This window comes from Vulpes vulpes, chromosome 13, assembly GCF_048418805.1.
Source record: "Vulpes vulpes isolate BD-2025 chromosome 13, VulVul3, whole genome shotgun sequence".
NCBI classification, from domain to species: Eukaryota; Metazoa; Chordata; class Mammalia; order Carnivora; family Canidae; genus Vulpes; species Vulpes vulpes.
Window position 1 is genome coordinate 28,279,272 of NC_132792.1, and position 21,288 is coordinate 28,300,559.

Sequence of the window (21,288 nt, forward strand, 5' to 3'; positions counted from 1 at the left end):
GGGATGGGTTAAGGATAAGGACAGCTCTTCCTGAATGAAATAAGCCGTAGGAATCATTAGGAATTGGCTTTCCATAGTACTACTTACTAGTAGATCTACTCTTCTGTGTTTTTTGCAGTTACATATATATTTAGAAAGGAACATTAAATTTAACAGTCTCTTTGATTATTTTCAAGTAATAAAAAAGCATGCAAACAACAAAAATAAAAGTATTCAAACTCACTTTGAAATTTCTGTAATACAAGTAGGGGAAGCAATATGAATCAATTCCTGACAACCTTATGGCTTATGAGAATTTTAAAAGGTATATAGAATATGTTTAATTAATTAGTAGAACCATTTGTTATGGCTACTAGAAATACAAAGGTAGTTCAGTTGAGATTGCAGAAAGTGTCAAGATAAAAATCATACTGGGGCAACTGGGTGGCTCAGTGGGTTAAGTGGCTGCCTTCTGCTTAGGTCATGATCCCAGGGCCTTGGGATTCAGTCCTTGTCTGACTTTTTGCTCAGTGGGGAATCTGCTTCTCCCTCTTCCTCTGCCTCTCCCCCCACTCATGTTCTTGCTCTTTCTCTTTGATATAAAATCTTTTAAAAAAGATACAAATCAAAATTTTGCAAAAAGTAAATAATGCAAAAAAAATAGATCATTTTAAAAATTCAATTCCAGTATAATTAACACACAGGGTTATGTTAGTTTCAGGCGTACAATATATTTATTTAGCAATTCTGTGCATTTCTCAGTGCCCATCACAATAAGTACTCTTAATCCCATTCACCTATTTCACCCATTTCCCCACTCCCCTCTCCTCTGGTAACCCATCAGTTTGTTCTCTGTAGTTAAGACTGTTTTTGGTTTATCTCTTTTTTCCTTGTTTTGTTTCTTAAATTCCACATACGAGTGAAATTGTATGGAATTTGTCTTTCTCTGAATGACTTCACTTAGCATTGTACTCTCTAGATCCTTCTATGTTATTGCAAATGGTAAGATGTCATTCTTTATGGCTGAGTAACATTCCATTATGTATGAATATTTTAAATATATATCATATTTTCTTTATTCATTAATCTATCAATGGACAGTTGGACTCCTTCCATCATTTGGGTATTGTTAATAATACTGTTATAAACAAGGAGTATATCTTTTCAAATTAGGTTTTTCATATTCTTTGGATAAATGGTAGTGGAATTACTGGATCATATGATAATTCTATTTCTAATTTTTTGAGGAACCATTAAACTTTTTCAGAATGGCTACACCAGTTTGTATATATATTCCTACCCACAGCACACGAGGGCTCTTTTTTCACCACATCTTTGCCAACAGTTTTTTTCTTGTGTTTTAGCCATTCTGATAGGTATGAGGTATATCTCATGTTGATTGTGACTTGCATTTCTCTGATGCATGATGTTGAGCATTTCATGTCTTTGTATGTCTTTGGAGAAATGTCTGTTCATGTCTTTTGCCCACTTTATATTATTTGTTTTATTTTATTTTATTTTGGTGTTGAATTGTATAAATTTTTTATATATTTTGGATACTAACCCTTTATCAGATATGTCGTTTGCAAATATCTTCTCCCATTCAGTAGGTTATCTTCTAGTTTTGCTGATTGCTTTTTTTTGCTGTGCAGAAGCTTTTTATTTTTATATAGTACTGGTAGCTTACTTTCACTTTTGTTTCCTTGCTTCAGGAGACATAGCTAGATTTTGCTATGGATGATACTAGAGAAATTACTGCCTGTGTTCTCTTGTAGGATTTTTATGGTTTCAGGTCTCATATTTAGGTCTTTAATCCATTTTGAGTTTGTATGGATGTAGAGTATAAGAAAGTGATTCAGTTTTTCTTCTACGTGTGGCTGTCCAGCTTTCCCAATACCATTTGTTGAAGAAACTATCTTTTTCCCATTGCATATCCTTCCCTCCTTAGTCAAAGATTCATTGACCATATAATTGTGCGTTTATTTCTGGGCTCTCTGTTCTGTTCCATTGATCTCTGTGTCTCTTTTTGTGCCAGTACCATACTGTTTTGATTATTACAGCTTTGTAATGTATCGTGATACCTGGGGTTGTGATACTCCAGTTACGTCTTCTTTTTCAAAATTGCCTTGGCTGTTTGGGGGCTTTTGTAGTTCTACACAAATTTTAGGATTATTTGTTCAGTTCTGTGAAAAGGCTGTTGGTATTTTGATAGGGATTGTGTTAAATCTGAAGATTGCTTTGGATAGTAAGCACATTTTAACACTATTTGTTCTTCCAATCCATGAGCATGGAATAGCTTTCATTTGTGTTGTCTTCACTTTCTTTCATTAGTGTTTTGTAGTTTACAAAGTACAAATCTTTTGCTTCTTTGGTTAAGTTTAATCCTAGGTATTTTGCTATTTTTGGTGTAGTCATACCTGGTATTTTCTTAATTTCTATTTCTACTAGTTTATTAATGGTGTATAGAAATGCAGTCAATTTCTGTAAATTGCTTTTGTGTCCTGAGACCTTACTGAATTCATTTATCACTTCTAGTAGTTTTTAGGTGGAATCTTTCGGGCTTTCTATATATAGTGTCATGTCATTTGCAAATAGTCAAAGTTTTACCTCTTCCTTACCGGTTTGGATGCCTTTTATTTCTCTTTCTTGTCTGATTGCTCTGTCTAGGACTTCAGGACAATGTTGAATAAAAGTGTTAAGAGTCAACATCTTTGTCTTGTTCCTGACCTTAGCAGGAGAGCTCTAAGTTTTTCACAACTGAGTGTGAGGTTTTCCATATATGGTCTTTATTAGGTTGAAGTATGTTTCCTCTAGACCTATTTTGTTGAGGGTTTTTAACATGAATGGATGTTGTACTTTGTAAAATGCTTTTCTGGCTTCTATTTAAGTGATCATATGGTTTTTATCCTTTCTCATATTGGTGTGATATATCGTGTTGATTGATTTGTAAATGTTGAACCCTTGCATCCCAGGAATCAATCCCACTTGATTGTGGTGAATGATTTTTTTGTATTGTTGGCTTTGGTTTTTTAATATTTTGTTGAGGATTTTTATATATGTTCATCAGAGAGGTTGGCCTGTAGTTCTCTTTTTTAGTAGTGCCTTTATCTTTTTTTTTTTTTTTTTAAGTAGTGCCTTTATCTGATTTTGGTATCAGAGGATATATTTGGATGCTTTCCTTCCTTTTGTGTTTTTTATGAAAAGCTTGAGAAAAGTAGTAAACGTTGGTAGAATTCACCTGTGCAGCTGTCTACTCCTGGACTTTTATTTGCTGGGAGTCTTTTGATTACTGATTCAGTTTCAGTGTTGATAGTTGGTAAGGTTTGTGTGGGTCTCTTGTTATGGAGCCTTGTTCCACTTTAGAAAATTCCTGCTGCAGGGGTTAGAGGGGTTGGGTGTATCATGCCAGCTAGGTCCTAGCTGGTCTGCTGTAGGAAATGTGTAGCCTCTTGGGAGGGAAGCTGGTAGGGTTATCAGAAGGGCAGGGGTAGCCGGTGAGGATGGGTAGTGTTAGGAAGGTTTGTGAATTGGGAGGAGATGTGGAACCAACTCCTGGCTGGAGAGGGTGTGTCCACTGGAGAATGTGGGGGTGTGGTGCTTTGTTAGGAAGCTAGGTGGAGAGTGTTGTCCGCACTGATTCCTTGCAGGGACCCAGGTATCTGAGAGGCAAAGGGGGGAAATGGCACCTGCTACCTCTTTTGTTTTTGGAGAAGTCTTCCAACAATCCCTACCTGTCCAGCATAGGCTCTGAGATTAGTAAACAGATCTCCCTCCTGCATACCCCAGATATTTTTTCAAACTGCTGCTTTTATGCTGTGTCTCTTAGAGGCTATTTGTTGTGCTCTTTAAGGGTGAGGACTCAGTGTCCCCTCCCTGCTGGCTCCCAGAGTCACACCTACTGATTTTAAAGTTCCAGGTATTAAGCACTGATGTAACAACTTGTGAAATTACATGCTTCTGGTTTTCAAAGTCAGGTGTTACGGGATTTGTTTTCCCTGTGTGCTATTCTTGTGCCTGGGGTGTTTGGCATGAGGTTTCCTTTCTCTCCCCACTTCAAGCCCAAGGCATCCCTCTGTTTTCTGAACGATCCCTTAGGTCTCCTTAGGAAAGTCTCTACCCATATCTCTGCTCTTTCTACCCACTTTGATGCAGCCTCTTTTTTTGCACTGAGCTGTAGAGAGTCTGTTCTGCCAGTCCTCAGACTGTTTTGTGGATTATTTACACTGTTACAGGGTTATTAGTTGTATCCATAGGATGAGGTTGAGTTTGGGATCTTTCTACTCTGCTGTCTCCCAGAACTCCTCCTAAAAAGTAGATTTTTAAAAAAATTTTAAGGTAAGATAGAGACTCATAGCCATAGAAATAAAATTAAAATGACACTCAGAATTAAGATAATTATGAAGCTATTTTAGATTAATAGGTTTAATTCTTCTCTTCATTTGTACTTCCATGGTTCATATACAAAAAGACAGTACCTTTTGCCATTTAAAATCTAATAAGTTAAAAAATATATAAATTTTATAGGTTGTAGTTTCTGAACAGAGTACATTAAACCTAGAAATTATTTAGAGTCTTATAAAGAACAGAATCAAAGAAGAGAGTAAATGTTTATAAAACACAAAATTTTGTCAAAGCAACACTCAGATTAATTCATATTTTTGAGTGCTTATTCAGCTTTTAAAACCTTGATTGAAAGTACAGAAAAACACAACAAAGGCAATGAAAATTATCAATGTTGAAATTACTAATATTAAACCTGATAATTTCATTTCAAGAATGAAAAAAGAATTAGAAATGAAATGGCTTTTTATGGGAAGTGATATAATAATAAAAATGACAAGGAATACTGTTATATACTTGTACGATTTTCTCCAAAACCTGAAATGCCCTAAGTGACACAAGTGTTACTTTATCAGATCAGTTAATGAGGAAAGAAATTTGAGATGATTTTGTTTTTCAGTGATTCCACTAAAAGGACGTGATGGATTTATTGGTCATTTTGGTGCATTAGAAAAAAGTATGTTTTATATAGATAGATAGCCTTCATTTATCTTTATAAGGCAAATAGAACTCTATTGGAATATCCAATGGGAGCTTTGCACTCCCTGCAGGACCTAAATTAACATAGATACAGGGGAGCTATTGGATATTTATTAAAAAAGAAAGTTGACATATTTTGTAATTGACAAGTAGTAAATTGATTATAGTTGACTCATTTTTTAAAAATTACTTGAAAATTTAGTGAGAGTGTTGGCATTTACATTTTTGCAGACTTTTCCATTTCTGGCATAAACTAGATTTTTTATACCTACTTTCATACCTGATGTTATTTTTTTCTGAAGGATATGAAGAAAACTTAGTCTCACACATACTTGTAGTTAGAAAAGAGCTGTTTTGGGTATCCCTGGGTGGCTCAGCGGTTTAGCCCCTGCCTTCAACCCAGGGCGTGATCTTGGAGTCCTGGGATCGAGTCCTACATCGGGCTCCCTGCGTGGAGCCTGCTTCTCCTTCTGCCTGTGTCTCTGCCTTTTTCTTTCTCTCATAAATAAAGAAAATCTTAAAAAAAAAAAAAAAAAAAAAAGAAAAAGAAAAGCTGTTTTAATAAAGCCTTTTCAGATATGAATATTCTTTTTTGGTAATCCAAAAAAAGTCAAGTAGTGGTACTTTAAAGGTTATTATAAGTGGAATCTGAAACTTTATTTGGTTTTTTGAATCCTAAACTATAGTGGTCAGTCTTGCACTTGATGGATTTTGTACTCATCTATATAACATCATACATTGGTTGGGAAATCTTGGATCCATGAGTTATGCAGATATTCCAAATTATGTTCACATGCAATACCAAAAAAAATCACTCATTACTATCACCACTAAACCTATTAGAAAAGGCTTAAAGTACTGGAAAGTAGTCAAGCTCTTGGTTGACAGATATTTTCAAAAATTCTGCTTTTTCTGGGAAAATTCTAATTTTATCATATGTTTTTCTTAAAGTTTAGGCTCACTTTAATTTTCTAGAAAATATCTGCCAAATACCCAATTCTGAATAGCTTTGGTTTATCTGTCATCCATTGTTTTAAGTAAAAGTAGTGTTCTGTGAGAGAAACAAATAAGCTTACAAAACTCATTCTTACAAGTGCTTTTCCTTAAAATAACTGAGACACTGAAGTATATTGCAGAAGAGCATTATACATACTTCCCACTAAGTCATGCAGAATATTAAAAAGATTAGTATAGAGGGGTTGAATTTTATTTTTAATCAATAATTTGTACTGCCTAATCAAGGACGTAGTTTAAACAGGCTTTTTTTTTTTTTTTTTTTTTTAAGATTTTACTTATTTATTCATGAGACACTGAGAGAGAGGCAGAGAGGCAGAGATAGAGACTGAGTGAGAAGTAGGCTCCCTGTGGGGAACCTGATGCAGGATTTGATCTCAGGAACACAACCTGAGTGAAAGGCAGATGCTCAACCACTGAGCCACCCAGGTGCACCGGCTTTTTTTTTTTTTTTTTTTTTTTTGACTGCAAGTATGGTAGTGGGGGAAAAAAACAGTGCTAGAATAGAATGATGCCACTATCCCAATTTGTGCTAAGATACTCAAATTTTCATTTATTTGTTTACAATTCTTTGAATTTTAGTAACTTTACCAGATATTGCAACCATCACCATAAATCAGTTTTTGGACATTTTCAACTGCTCAATAAGGAACCTTCATGGCTGTGGAATTGTGTTTTTGTGTGTATGTTTTTTTGTTTTGTTTTGTTTTTTGTTTTTGTTTTTTTTTTTTTTAAACAAACAGTGTATTAGCACAAGTGGAAAATAACTACTCCTGCAGGATTATAGCTTTCACTTTTCACTAAAATACTGTGCTTATTCTTCACTTACCATAAGGTCAGGTTACCGTTGTTTTTTCTTCCACAATGGTAATGTCTTCATGGCTCTTTTTGAGTTTTGCTTGATTCTAATCTTTTTCATACAAAAATATAACCAGTTGGCTTGGCATATCATTGTGTTAGCCATTTTTTCTAGCTTGTGGAATACCTACCAGTAAGTAGGGTCATTTGCATTTGTAAGTCTACAATCAGTATGTGCTTTTCAGTTGTCTTTGATTAATACTAGAAATTAGTGGAGAAGTTACTCTTCCTGTTTTCAGGGTTTTTTTTTATTTTTTTTATTTTTTTAAAGATTTTATTTACTTATGTGACAGGGAGCACAAGCAGGGTGAGTTGCAGGCAGAGGGAGAGGGAGAAGCAGGCTCTGGCCAAGCAGGGAGTCAGATGCAGGGATCATCCCAGGACTGCTGTGGGATCATGACCTGAGCCAAAGGCAGATGCTTAACCAACTGAGCCACTCAGGCACCCCTGTTTTCAATTTCTAATAGCACAATAATACAATTAAATGTGGTTTGTTGAGTATATTAATCGATAAAACTACATCAAATTGATAGTTAATATAGATTTTGGACATAATTTTTTTTTGTAAAACAGAAAAGTTCTTAGTTGAGAATTTATACTTTTGTCCTTGAAGTGACAGTTTAGGTGCCAGTGCAGGTTAAGTAATGTTTTACATCATAGATATTACCATTTCTGACATAATTTATTCTGAATCTAAAATGGAAATGATTTGCACATTTGAAAAATGTTGAACTTTTAAATGTAACATGTATAAGATAAGGTATCAAATATAAGACAAAGAAATGTTCATAGGCTATTAGAGAAAAGAATGCATTTGTGATACAATGCCCTAGTTACTTACTCTCCAATTGTAAAAAGATTTAAAGTTCAGTTGGAGTCAAACACTGCCTTGAGTGTTTTCTGACTAAAAACATAAACACCCTAAGAAATTTCTTTTTTTTTTTTTTTTAATTTTTATTTAATTATGATAGTCACACAGAGAGAGAGAGAGAGGCAGAGAGAGAAGCAGGCTCCATGCACCGGGAGCCCGAATTGGGATTCGATCCTGGGTCTTCAGGATCGCGCCCTGGGCCAAAGGCAGGCGCTAAACCGCTGCGCCACCCGGGGTTCCCCTCTAAGAAATTTCAAGTTTTACTGTTAATAGTCAACTGTGTGGTATTCAGAAATTGTCCTGACTGACCTTTCCGTCTCTATTTTTCCTGTTTTTGGACTGTTCCTGATAAAACTCTTTCTCATGCAGATATTTTAGCTAATCTAGCACAAGATGATGACATTTAAGGTTTCCATCTAAAAAAATTTTTTTTTTAAGTTAAAGTTTATCCTCTGAAGTTCTCCTAAGTGACTTGCCTTGTTTTTTGTTTTTGTTTTTTCAGACTGTCTTTCCAGAAATGCCCTTCTCTTCTTTTTTTAGACCTATCTCAGCCTGCCTGTTTTTTTTTTTTTTTTTTTAAGATTTTTAAAATTTATTTATTCATAGAGATGCAGGGAGAGAAAGAGAGGCAGAGACACAGGCAGAGGGAGAAGCAGGCTCCATGCAGAGAGCCTGACGTGGGACTTGATCCTGGGTCTCCAGGATCATGCCCTGGGCTGCAGGCGGCGCTAAACCGCTGCGCCACTGGGGCTGCCCTCAGCCTGCCTGTTTTTGAAGATCCAGCTCAGGCTTATTTCAACTTTCATGAAGTCCTGTCTATATATTGTGTCTACTTTATATTTGATATTTAATTACTTAATGCCTTTAAAATAAATAACTTATACTTGCTTTATTTTTCCTTCTAGAGTAAGATGTATGAGGACAGAATTTTTATTCTCTGTGTTATGATAGCATCTGGCACATTAGCTACTTATATTTTTTTTTTTTATTTTGGGATATTTTGTCTTTTGATTACTAAATGATCTGACTTGCAATTAGAAAACACTGCAAAAAACTTCCATAAAACTGTACAATTGGATCAGAGTTTACTAGAGAAAAAATATACTAAAACATTTTTAATTACCTATCATGAAATTATACTTAAATACAATAAATATTGATGTTCCTATTTAAAAGAAAAAAATAATAGGGGTACTTGGGTGGCTCACTTGTTAAGGTCTGACTCTTGATCTCAGGGTTGTGAGTTCAAGCCACAAGTTGGGCTCCACATTGGGTGTGGGGCCTACTTTAAAAAAAGAAAGGAAAAATAATAAAATTAGATTTCAAAAATAGAGGAGTTACACCCTCTATCCTTAAATAGTTTATTATCCAAACAAATAATACAAGAAGTAGCTTAAAAACATATTTAACTAAGTACTGATGTATTGTGCATTATAAATACAGTAGGTTTAACAGTTTCCTTCCAGATCAGTAAGATCTGGAAAAGTTAGAAGAGTCCAGTAAAGATGAACATTGATCCTGATTTCAGTTGACAGAAAAAGAGACAACAAGAAAGAAATAGAATAAAATAGTACAAAAAAAAAAAAGAATAAAATAGTACAGCAGACATGTGTAGACTGTTAAACCACATCTGTGATTTTGCTTGTATTTTAATTAAAATAAAACGTATCATCACTGATCCTGCAAGATTGTGAACTAAGATAACTTAAGAGTCACTTTATCCCCCACTCCCCTTCTTTATGTATTGATTTATGTAGATATACATACATAGGAAGGATCACTTCAGTTCTAGAAGGTAGGGAGTTCCTGCTATAGTTTGGAAGTCTAGAGCCATGGTAATACTGTATACTAAGGGTCTGGACTGTGGGCCATTGCCTTTTTTTTTTTTTTTTTCTTATGGCCTATGATCGAAGAATGGCTTTTACATTTTAAATGGTTAAAAAAAATTGAAAGAAAAATATTTTGTGACATGTAAAAATTACATTGAGACTATAGTTTTCATGTCCATAAATTTATTGGAACACAGCCATGTTCATTGATCTGTATAGTGTCTTTGGCTGCTTTTGAACTATAAGGACAGAGTTGTTGTGACAGGGATCATACACTGTTGTACTCTTGTTGCCTCACACTGCTACTCAGTGTATTATGAAACCAACAATGCTGCACATACACCTGGCCAATCTTTCAAGGGCCCTATTTATATTGCCATACTGCAGTACTTCACCACTTTTATTACCAGTGCATACTCATCATGTCAAAACAAGAAAAGTGGACTTCAAATGTGCTTTTAAGGCACAATGGAGTGGGGATTATTTTGTTCTGAATTAGAAAGCAAAGCATTGAACTGACACTATAGGTATGCTAAAAGAGTACAATTTAATTTATATTGCAAGACTGTAAGCACTCATTATAATATTGCAACTGACAGCAAAGCATCAGAAGAATTAGGAAATTTAAAATGTCATTATAGCAGAATTTCCTCACAAAAATTAGTGAAAATAAGACTTCAAGCAGATAAGTTTCTGAGTGGCTCTTGTTTCACCAAGTAGGGAAAGCCATTTTACCAATGATGATTCTAAATCATGTTCAGTTGAAGTAGCTGAAGAAATAATGTTCAGAAAAAATAAACTTGTTTAAAAATATTAGCTTTTTGGTTGAGAACAGTTACTGAGAGTTGAAGTTATCTGGAACAATGTCAATAATCAATTAAAAAACAAGGCACGTGATTTTTAGTGATTTTCCTTGGGTCTTGAGGAGTCAACAGATGTTACCAAATGGCTTAGTTGTTGATTTGAGGAATCAGTGTTGGATTTGAAATGACTAAAGAATATACCTTTATGAATAGTCTATGTGGAACAGGTATAGGTGAAAATACTTTCAAAGTGGACAAAACACTAATTTAATGCAACCTGAAGTGGAATCTGCTAAGATATAAAACTTTGTGGCAAATACATGTGGAAGAAAAAAAAGTTCAAAACCTATTGACACCAGATACTGTGTGGCAAATACTTGAATCTGTGTGTTCTCTGCCTGCCTGCCTGCTGGCTTTCCTTCCTTCAAAGAGAATGAACAAGGGTGAGGGGCAGAGGGAGAGGAAGAGAGAGAAACTTAAGCAGGCCCCATGCCCAGCATGGAACCCAATGCATGTTTTGATCTCACCACTCTGAGGTCTTGACCTGAGCGGAAATCAAGAGTTGGATGCTTAACTGACTGAACCACCCAGGCACCTCATGTGGTATAGTTTTGAACCATTTTTGTCAACAGTGAACTTCATTTGCTCCTGTGGACTTAACCGTTGTCCATGAATTTTTGTCAGAAATAGAATATCCTGATTTTCCCTACTTAACAACAGTTGGATGGCTTAGCAAGGGCAAAGGTTTAGTGTGACTTTTTTGAGCTCAGGGCAAGATTGAATTTTTTCTGACTGAGAAAAATTGCCCTCAAAAATAATTACTAAGCCTTGGATGGCTCTGGAAATTAACTTTGCTATAACGTGTTACTGTGTCTTAATTCACCCTAAAATTTGAAAGTAAAATAGTATTTATATGGAAAACTATATTTTAGGGATCCCTGGGTGGCGCAGCGGTTTAGCGCCTGCCTTTGGCCCAGGGCGCGATCCTGGAGACCTGGGATCGAATCCCACATCGGGCTCCCAGTGCATGGAGCCTGCTTCTCGCTCTGCCTGTGTCTCTGCCTCTCTCTCTCTCTCTCTCTCTCTCTCTCTCTATCAGAAAGAAAGAAAGAAAGGAAGGAAAAGAAAAGAAAAGAAAAGAAAAGAAAGAAAACTATATTTTAGCAGTCACTCTGATGACAACTAACATAGAATGAATAAAAAGTAATGTCCAGCTGCTTTGTTTTCCATTCTTTCACATGATAAAACAAAAAAGGAGACCTTCATTCCCACACAGATTTATAGCAGATCCTTTTTTTTTTTTTTTTTTTTTTTTTTTTAGCAGATCCATTTTTCAAACTCAAATCACAGTTCCAGAATGTTTTAGACCTCATTGTTAGGTACAGAGGAAATTTCCATATTTCAAATTCACTTAACTGTGCTATTGAATTGGAAGTGATTTATCTATAATGTAATATCATAAGGGACAATATCAAAATAATTTAACAGAGTTCTCTAATGCCTCCCAGCTGATAAATATGCTAAATTAAGATCACATTTCTGTCAATTGATAAGTTTTTGAGCTAGGTTCATGAAACACATTTACAAAGACGGAGTATGTAAAATTAAGAACAGCATTAAGAGATAAACATTTGCAGTAAGTTTTAATGTTAGGATCTTTAACTTTGAATGCAATTAAGCAAAATTATCCCCAGTAGATAAAGCAAAATTATCCCCAATAGATAAATGCTGTTCTTCTCATTAGTAAATAAGTTATTTAAAAGATCATACTCCACTACTAATACTTTGAGTTTTATCAATAAAATATTTTGGAAATTCTTCTCTTTTTTAAAGATTATTTATTTATTTGTTTATTTATTTATTTATTGTGAAATACGCAGCAGAGACATAGGCCAAGGGAGAAGCAGGCCCCCTGCAGGGAACCCAGTGGTGGGGCAGGGGCAAGGGGTCATCCCAGGACCCCGGGATCATGACCTGATCCTGGAGTTCCCCTAGGAAACTTGCTTTCTTTTTTGTTTCTTACATATAAGTACCTATACAATATTCTCAGTTGTGCCTCCTGGCTTGCAAAACCTAAAATATTTATTATCTGCCTTTTAGAAAAGTTTTTTCTAACCCCTGCCATATACTCTCCAAGAGTGGGATTTGATTTCCCAAGAAGTTCTCCTATATTAAAAACAATGAGGATATATGTGGTGCAGTAATAGAAAGCTAGGATAAGTAAATATGTTTAACATTTCATATCATAAACTTAGTTTTTTAAACTATATGGATAAGTTTATTAGTTCCAGGAATGCCTATTTAAAATTACTTACTTGAAAATTAATATTGAGAAAAACAGTCATCCTTTCCTGTGTTTGTGCATGAGATCTCTGGCAAGAGAGTATTGAGACAAAATTATTCTGAATGAAGACGACAATTTAAAAATTTCTACCTGAAACTCAGGCATAATTTTTCAGATGATGAAACTTTTAGCCAACTTATTTAGTTATTTTTCTCTAGAAAGTGGTTTATTCTTGAGTGAGTGTTGATTCTTTTTATTCCCTGCCTTGTTTAGAGGAAATTTAAGGAGGGACTAAATATTATTATTAATTGTTAGATTATTAACAGTGTCTAGGGTCCTCTAAAGAGTTTGAACAACATTTTATTGGTAATCTACTACATGATGAAATACAAAGATTTATTAATATCATGGTCTGGAAGAATTTGGAAGATAAGGTACCTGAGCTGGATCTTGAAGGATGGCTAGAGTTTAGGCTTCCAGAGGGATGTGTTTGGGAGAATATGTGGAGTGAGCTTTAAGAAGTAGAAAAACAGGGGATCCCTGGGTGGCGCAGCGGTTTGGCGCCTGCCTTTGGCCCAGGGCGCGATCCTGGAGACCCGGGATCGAATCCCACGTCGGGCTCCCGGTGCATGGAGCCTGCTTCTCCCTCCGCCTGTGTCTCTGCCTCTCTCTTTCTCTCTGTATGACTATCATAAATAAATAAAAATTAAAAAAAAAAAAAAAAAGTAGAAAAACAGGAAGCAGTCAGTGATGGTCTGGTGGGAGATGAAGCTGGATGGTACTTTGGGGTTTATATATTCAGCCCAGAGTAATGGACTGTATTGACATGTATTTCCAAGGTTGGCATAGTGCCTGACACTTCAAGGTACTTCTTGGATAAAAATTATGGAGCTATTTAAGGAAATTGAGCAGGAGGAATACAGGATAAACACCAAGTGACAGAGGGTGGCCAGCTGCATCAGAATCGCAGGATTTGTCAAATATTAGCTGAGTCCCTGTTGACATTTGTCTGACATCTAATCCTTCCTTTCTAATTCCCGGTGCTACCAGTTTAACCAGAGCCTTATAATACTGTAACAGTTTCTTTCTCCCTGTAGTTTCCAGTCTTTCATTCTCTGAAACTTTAAGTGCCTCATTTTCTGATTATGATGACTGATTTGCACATAGAAAGTTTTCACACATTTTTCCAGAAGGTGAATGACTGAAAGCCATAGCTTAGCAATCTTTTGGAACAGACTGACAGCATGTATAGGGACCTTCCCAAATCCTGTTACAATAATAATAGGATTATTTACCTCTGAAGTGAGTCTTCATAAAAGCTGGCATTCTCCTCAAACTTTTGTTTTTTTCATTTCCTTGGAGGAGATGGTCCTTATAATTATTCTTAAGTATTCTCAGTCTTCCGTTACTGAAACAGCACAATGTAATTAATTGGCCATTCAAGTGTTTCTTTAAATCACATGTGGTTGATTATAGATTTAGAGAAACTGGGTTATTAAATTTAAAAATACTAAAGTTATTTAAATTTTTACTATAGGTACCTTAATGCAATTCAGACAATGTGTCCACATATTCTGCGATATTTGACTACAGCCGTCATAACAAACAAAGATGTTCGGAAACGCCGACAGGTGCTAAAAGATCTTGTTAAAGTTATTCAACAGGTAAAAACTAAAATCTTTATTAAGTTTTAAAATGTGTCTAAACTAGATCTAACATATGTTTCTAGAGTAAGACTCTTAGTTCTTAAGGTAAAAATGTTTTAAAAATAGGAAAAAGTATATATGCAGTATATATATTGAGAACGGAGCCCAGGATACTCAACTGGGAATTTACTCTCTTTAATTCCAAGATATACTTATGTTAGATGTGATATGAATAAATAGTGCTCTCTGCTAGATGGATGAATGTGTCTTCTATATTAGTGTTGCATTTATTGCAAAGAGTGAAGGAGATTTGGAGCTTGGCACTGTCTTTTGGGAGATGGCTTACCTACATAATTCCAGAGTAGTGATCTTTACATAGGATACAATATTAATAGTCTCTAGTTGTACAAAACCTGTGGCCCTACTGGTTGATTTTAGCGAGTTTCTCAGCAATAACTATGGGTTGGAAAAAGAGCTTACTTATTTGACCTAAGAATAAATTAAATAAGAATACCCTTACATACTTGGGGATGGTTCATCACTGTGTATTGACTAAGGGAGACTTTTGCCAATAGAGGAATGTGAAAGCCTTTGGTGGAATGGTTGTAGGATGATAATTTACAGAACTCAGTCTGGAAGGCATTATAAGCTTAAGGAGTAGCCTAGAATCAGGATATGAGCAATTGTTTCAAGAAGATGACACTAGGTATTTGCTAGAAATTAATGGTAAGGGAGGAGAAAACATGAAGATTAGAATATTCTAGAGGCAGTCTACCAAACAGTGTAAAATCTGATCCAACTTACCTTTGACTTAATTTTACAGGAGTCTTACACATATAAAGACCCAATTACAGAATTTGTTGAATGCTTATATGTTAACTTTGATTTTGATGGGGCTCAGAAAAAGCTGAGGGAATGCGAATCAGTAAGTATGAGTTTTTACTTATACATTAATAACATTATTTAATGTTTGGATATTGGATATTGTAAGAGTTAACTTGCAGTTTTTTAGTAATTAAATCAGAAACATTAATCTTAAAATACTTGTTTAGAAATGTGCTGGGGTAAAGACATTTTTTATGGGTTTTTTTTTTTTTGACATTTTTTATGTTGCCATATTGTATCCCTTTTGTTAGTAGTTTGTTAAAACATTGGTGACATTATAAATTAATACATATACCGGTAATTCCATGTCTTATATGAGTAAATATATGAAGTACTTCATAGGTATGTGTAAGATTGTATAAAATTGCACATGCTAAGTCTGATTCTCAGTTTGTTTCATAAGTGGGCCTGTCTTTAGAATTTTTCACATGATTGTACTTCACATTTGCTATAAACCAGTTAAGGTATAAGGATGTGTATTTTTTTTAACAATAATGTCTATTGTTAATTGATAGAAACTAAAGCACCTCGGAGCAACTGAGTGAGTCAGATTTCTGGTTTTTTTTTTTATGTTAGTTTGCAGAATTTTAAGAAATTAAAAAAAGAAAAAAATGAAGAACTTTTTATTTTTATTTTTTAAAGATTTTATTTATTTATTCATGGGAGACATGGGGGCGGGGGGCAAAGACACAGGCAGAGGAATAAGCAGGCTCCATGCAGGGAGCCCGACATGGGGCTTGATCCTGGGTCTCCAGGATCAGGCCCTGGGCTGAAGGCAGCACGAAACCACTGAGTCACCGGGGCTACCCAGGAACTTACCTTTTAAATGCATTTACCAAATCCAAAGTTATTAGTTGTCAGTTTCATTTTCAAACCCAAATATTAACACAAAATATAAAGAATTAGTTCAAGAACTATGATCTTCTCTAAGGAAAAGAAAATTATCGTGTAATATAACTTCAGAGGTGATTTTCACACATTGGACAAAATATAAAATAGACTACAATGTGATATTTTGTGTTCATGTAGTTATATGCAGTGTTATTATGTATTGGTGTACATTTGTTAAATAGACACTAATGAAGTTAAAATATTCTCTTTTAATTATGATAGGAGCCAAAGCCTTGAGTTTTTTTCCTTTATTTTCAAGTCTACTTACTTTACATATAAATATGCATATTTTTAGTCTGTTCATAACTATGTTAAGAACCTAGAAAAGATATGTTATCTACAAAGCATTAATGTAGGATAATGAACAGGACAAAACTACTTTGTCACAAGGTTGCTCAAGTCATCAATAGAACAAGAAAACATGGCAGTGCCTAAGGTTTTTTCTTGTAGCATTCATTTATCTCTTTAAATTGTTAGAGGCTTGAACATACTGTTCTAGAAGGTGCTGTGGTTTGTCACAAAAAATATATGTATTAAAAAATATAAATATATAAGGTGCTGTGGTATATAGAACTTGTGATATTAGGTGAGAGAACTGTAGTAAACTGGAACAATGAGTAAAGCACAGGAAGTATTTTGAGTCACATTTTTGAAAATTGCTTGTCAGTGCTATTCATTATTTTTTGTTAAATTTTCATACATAGGTACTTGTGAATGACTTCTTCTTGGTGGCTTGTCTTGAGGATTTCATTGAAAATGCTCGTCTCTTCATATTTGAGACTTTTTGTCGCATCCACCAGTGTATCAGCATTAAGTAAGAACACCCTGATTTGATTTGTATTTTTCTACTTTTAAATTCCTGGAAATTTCCATTTACTGTAAAATGACACTTCATAGAATTCCAGTTAATTGGATTTTTATTTTATTTCCCTTTGTTTTAGAAGAAAAAGAAAACAATCTGATAGTGATTTATTTAAAATCCTAACTTTTGTTTTTATTCGGGATGCTAATACTACAGACTCAGAAATACTTTCTTTAGCTTCTACGTGTGTGGCATAGCAAGATTTTTGGAAATGGAGTAACTTCAAGGCAGTATCATGATGATTGTCAGTTACCTTTTTAAAGAATACTGTTATGCCTTATGAAAAGAGAAAAGAAAAATAAAAAATAGCCAGTTTTAGAATGGTTTCAACAGAAGTTCAAATAAGGAAGAAGTTAGCCCTTGGTGAATCGGAAATACTGTTGAAAGACCACATTTGGTAATCATTTCAGTTAATTGAGTTTGTTTCATTTAATTATATATTTGAATTCTCATATAGTAAACTCCTATGACATCCTAAAATGTTGAAACATGGAAAGTATGGTGAATTTCAGTTGAAATTTTCTTTGTTGTGTGAGAAAATTATTGGCGGAAAAATTGTGAAACTTATATAACCTATTAGAAACTAATTTTACATATTAGAATTTGAAAAATAACTAGCGCCCTTTTGGCCACAGAAGAAGTCAAAACTAAATATGCTCCATAAATGCTTAAAAAATTACTTTAATGTTTGTCTCTTTGGAATTGTGTGTAGACCAAAGTTTTTCTTTAGTGCCATTTGTTTTGCTGAGACATCCGTACTTGTTTGCCTATTATTACTGGGTTGTTATTGAAGTGGTTTTTCAGAGTAGAAGTATCATGTAGTCATGAGGCTTTTCCTATGGGAATTAAAGCCTTGACCAGTTTTATTAGTACTTTACTAAAGCTAGCAGACATATAATTAAAAAAATTTGATTCTCTTAAATAATACATTCAATTCCTAATATGTCATTGGTTGTTAAATAAAGAGATGAATCATATGTGAAATGCTAGTGGACAATAGATAACTGAATTCTTGTGCTGCCTTTTTTTTTTTTCCCAAGATTTATAATTTCAGCCTTGTGATAGAAGGATTCCAATACTTCGGTTTTCCTTGTGGACTTTTCCCCTATTTCTCTTTAGAATATGATCATTTGGGTGTTTTGTTTTATCTAGAACTAACTTAATTATCTCTGTTATGACTCTCTTGAAAACAAATTCTCCTTTTTATATCTTTAGCACGTAGTATCCAGAGTATACTAGTCTAGTACACACAGTATACTAGTCTAGTACAGTATAGGTGTTCAATAAATATTTGTCGAATGAATAAATTTTTTTTCTTTGTAAAGTTGATATCAGTGTAGTTTTTATGTTTTTGATTCCTGTAGTTTTTTTATAGTTTTGAACAAAGTCTAAATAAAGCATTTTCAGGTTAAAGTACTAGTGGCTGTCTAAAGTCCAGAAATCTTTTCTCTTTTCCAATGATAGTGTTTCCTTTTTATTTTAGTTGTTTAAATGTTTTTGGCTACCTGTGGAATGTTTTCTAATTTAGTGATTTATATTAATGCATTTTCTTCAAATATTAAGGAAGAATTTGAGTTGGAAAAAAATCTTAAGAGTTTCTGATCCAGCAGTGCACAGTTGCTGAATCATCAATAATAGGACTTTTTTCTGCGGTGATGGAAATCTTTTATAACTACATTGTTCAGTATATTTGCCAGTAGTACTTTGGTAGTTTTTGAGCGCTTTAAATGTGGCTCAAGTTTCAAGTTCTACAACCATGGTTTTTAAATCGTGTGTGTGTGTGTGTGTGTGTGTGTGTATTATGCTTGTTTTCAGATGAGCAGTATGTATATATATATTAGTGTGTGTGTGTATAAGTCCAGTCAGAGCCCCTTCATGCTGTTTAGCCTGTACTGCTATTCAGCTTTCCTCTTGACTGCTGAATTACTTCTGTACAGCCATAAGATTTCTGGAAACACTGTTTATACCAGAAAAAGAGATGATTCCTTATTTATAGCTGGAAAACTTAAGGCTCAGAGACATTAAGCTGCTTAGGTCTTATTTAATGGAGAGCCTGGACTCTAATAGGTCTCTGGCATTCATTGTATTGTGCCTCACTATAAATTCTTTTTTGGGGTACCTGGGTGGCTCAGTGTTAAGCATCTGCATTCAGTTTAGGTAGTGATCCCAGGGTCCTGCGAGTCTGAGTCTGCTACTCCCTCTGCTTACGCTCTCTCATACTCTCTCTGTCAAATAAATAAAACATCTTTTTAGAAAATCAATTTTTTCTTTTTCATTGTGCACTAATGATATTTTTAGAAATATCAGATTTAGACTAATTTGTCTTTAGTCTTTTCACTAAAAGAGGATAAAGATGGAAACCATAAATCATTGTTTAATTTTGTGTCTTAGAATTATTAATAAGTTCATTTTGTTTTACAAATACACATTCCCTGAAGCCATCTCAAACTTTTTGGATCAAATTTTCTGAGTATGCTCTGCTATGTTGTATAACAGAGCTACTGTACTATACCTTCAGAGTGGTTATTCGAAAGCACATCCAAGATTAAGAACTTGCATCAGGTTGCCAGTTTTTTAGGCGCACATTCACAGCCTGTTAACGTAATGGAAAGAAAAGTCAGTGACTTGATATTTTTAGCATATAAAGAATTAAGAAGATAGGGGCAGAGCAGAATATATAGCTTCAGGTGAAAAAAGAAATACTCGACTTAGAGCAACAATGAGATCTCTAAGGTGTGTATCCAGTAGGACTTAGTCCAGGGATTAGGCTTTTTTTTTTCTTTTTTTTTTTTTTTGAGAGAGAGAGAGTAAGCATGCACATGCAAATAGTTAGGGGAGGGGCAGATGGAGAGAGATACATACCTGCAATCTTAAGCATTAAGCAGGCTCTGTGCTGAGCACAGAGCCCAACATGGGACTGGATATCATGACCTGAGTCAAAACCACGAGTTGGACACCCAGCCTACTGTGCTACTCAGGCACCCCAGGTTTTCCTTTTTTAAAACTGTTTTAATGGGTTAGGAATATGGTTTAAAATAGTTAGGCATTTAAGTTGGCCTTTTATAAATTCAGAAATCATCTTAATTCAGACTCCCAAGGATTTGAAATCCATGATAATAATCTGCCAAGCTTAATGCTTACCTTTAAACAGTACATAGAAAAAAATCATTGTTCTGTAACCCAGGTTTTTAACCTAGCTGTACAGAACTTAAAATAACAGCAATTTAAAATAAATAAATTTTCTGGAGTCTCCACAGATCTTCTGAATCAGAATCTCTAGGATCAGGGTTTAAGAATATGAGTTTAAAGCTTCCCAAGTATAGTCAGCCTTGGGTAGAAGCATTGCTCTAAAGTAATGACTTATAGTATTCACAGCACAGTAGAATCAAGTGGGAATTTTTTTTCCAAGTGGGAAGCTTTTAAAAGAAAAATAAGGGGTGACTGAGGGGCACCTGAATGGCTCAGTTCAGTCAGTTAAGCATCTTAACTGACTTGGGGTCATGGGATTGAACCCTGGGTCAGGCTCTGTGCTAAGAGTCTACTTCAGATTTTCTTTCCTTCCCTTTCTGTCCCCTTCCACCCCACTGTGCTCCTATGCACTCTTTCTCAAATACATAAATCTTTTAGAATGAATGAATGAATGAATGGGAGAGAGGAAGGAAGGAAGGAAGGAAGGAAGGAAGGAAGGAAGGAAGGAAGGAAGGAAGGGAGGGAAGAAGGAAGGGAGGGAGGGAGGGAGGAAGGAAGAGAGGAAGGGAGGAAGGAAAGGAAGGGTCCAACCCCTAAAAAACTGAAACATTCTCTGGGGAGGAGATCTTGGCATCTATATTTTTTTAAAGCTCCTGTAAGTAATTCTTCTGTAAGACCTCTTAATTACACCTTTTATTTTAAGATAGTTCTGGATTCACATGCAGTTGTAAGAAATAATAAAGAGATCCTCTTTGTTCTTCATACAGTTTCCCATTTACACAATTGACATTTCCAATATAACATCTTGGAATAACATCTCACAAACTGTAGTAAAATATTACAGCCAGCATACTGATATTGATACCTTCCCATCTGTTAACCATTTCTACAATTCTGTCATTTAAGAATATGCAAAAACTTTTTTAAAAGGTAATGTTCAACTTTCCCAAGAGGATAAATACACTATGTGTCATGATTATGATGTAATTAGTAATAGCAGTGTAACTAGTACAGGTGTTCAGAGAAGGAAATGTTACAAATGTGAATGAGTGCCTCTTCTGGGCACACACTGGTAGAAGGAAGAGAGCACATCCTCAGAGCTTTAAGTCCAGAAGAAGAAACATACTAAATGAAGAT

The 21,288-nt window shown here is 34.8% G+C and overlaps 1 protein-coding gene across 1 annotated transcript in view; it reads left to right on the top strand.

The window, feature by feature from the left end:
* EIF3E (eukaryotic translation initiation factor 3 subunit E) overlaps window positions 1-21,288 on the top strand; it is a 52,967-nt gene that overhangs the window by 19,656 nt on the left and 12,023 nt on the right. Inside the window, exons 8-10 of the mRNA XM_025994855.2 lie at window positions 14,216-14,342; window positions 15,148-15,249; window positions 16,805-16,914. Coding sequence (XP_025850640.1) covers window positions 14,216-14,342; window positions 15,148-15,249; window positions 16,805-16,914 — 339 coding nt within the window. The remainder of the gene's footprint in view (window positions 1-14,215; window positions 14,343-15,147; window positions 15,250-16,804; window positions 16,915-21,288) is intronic.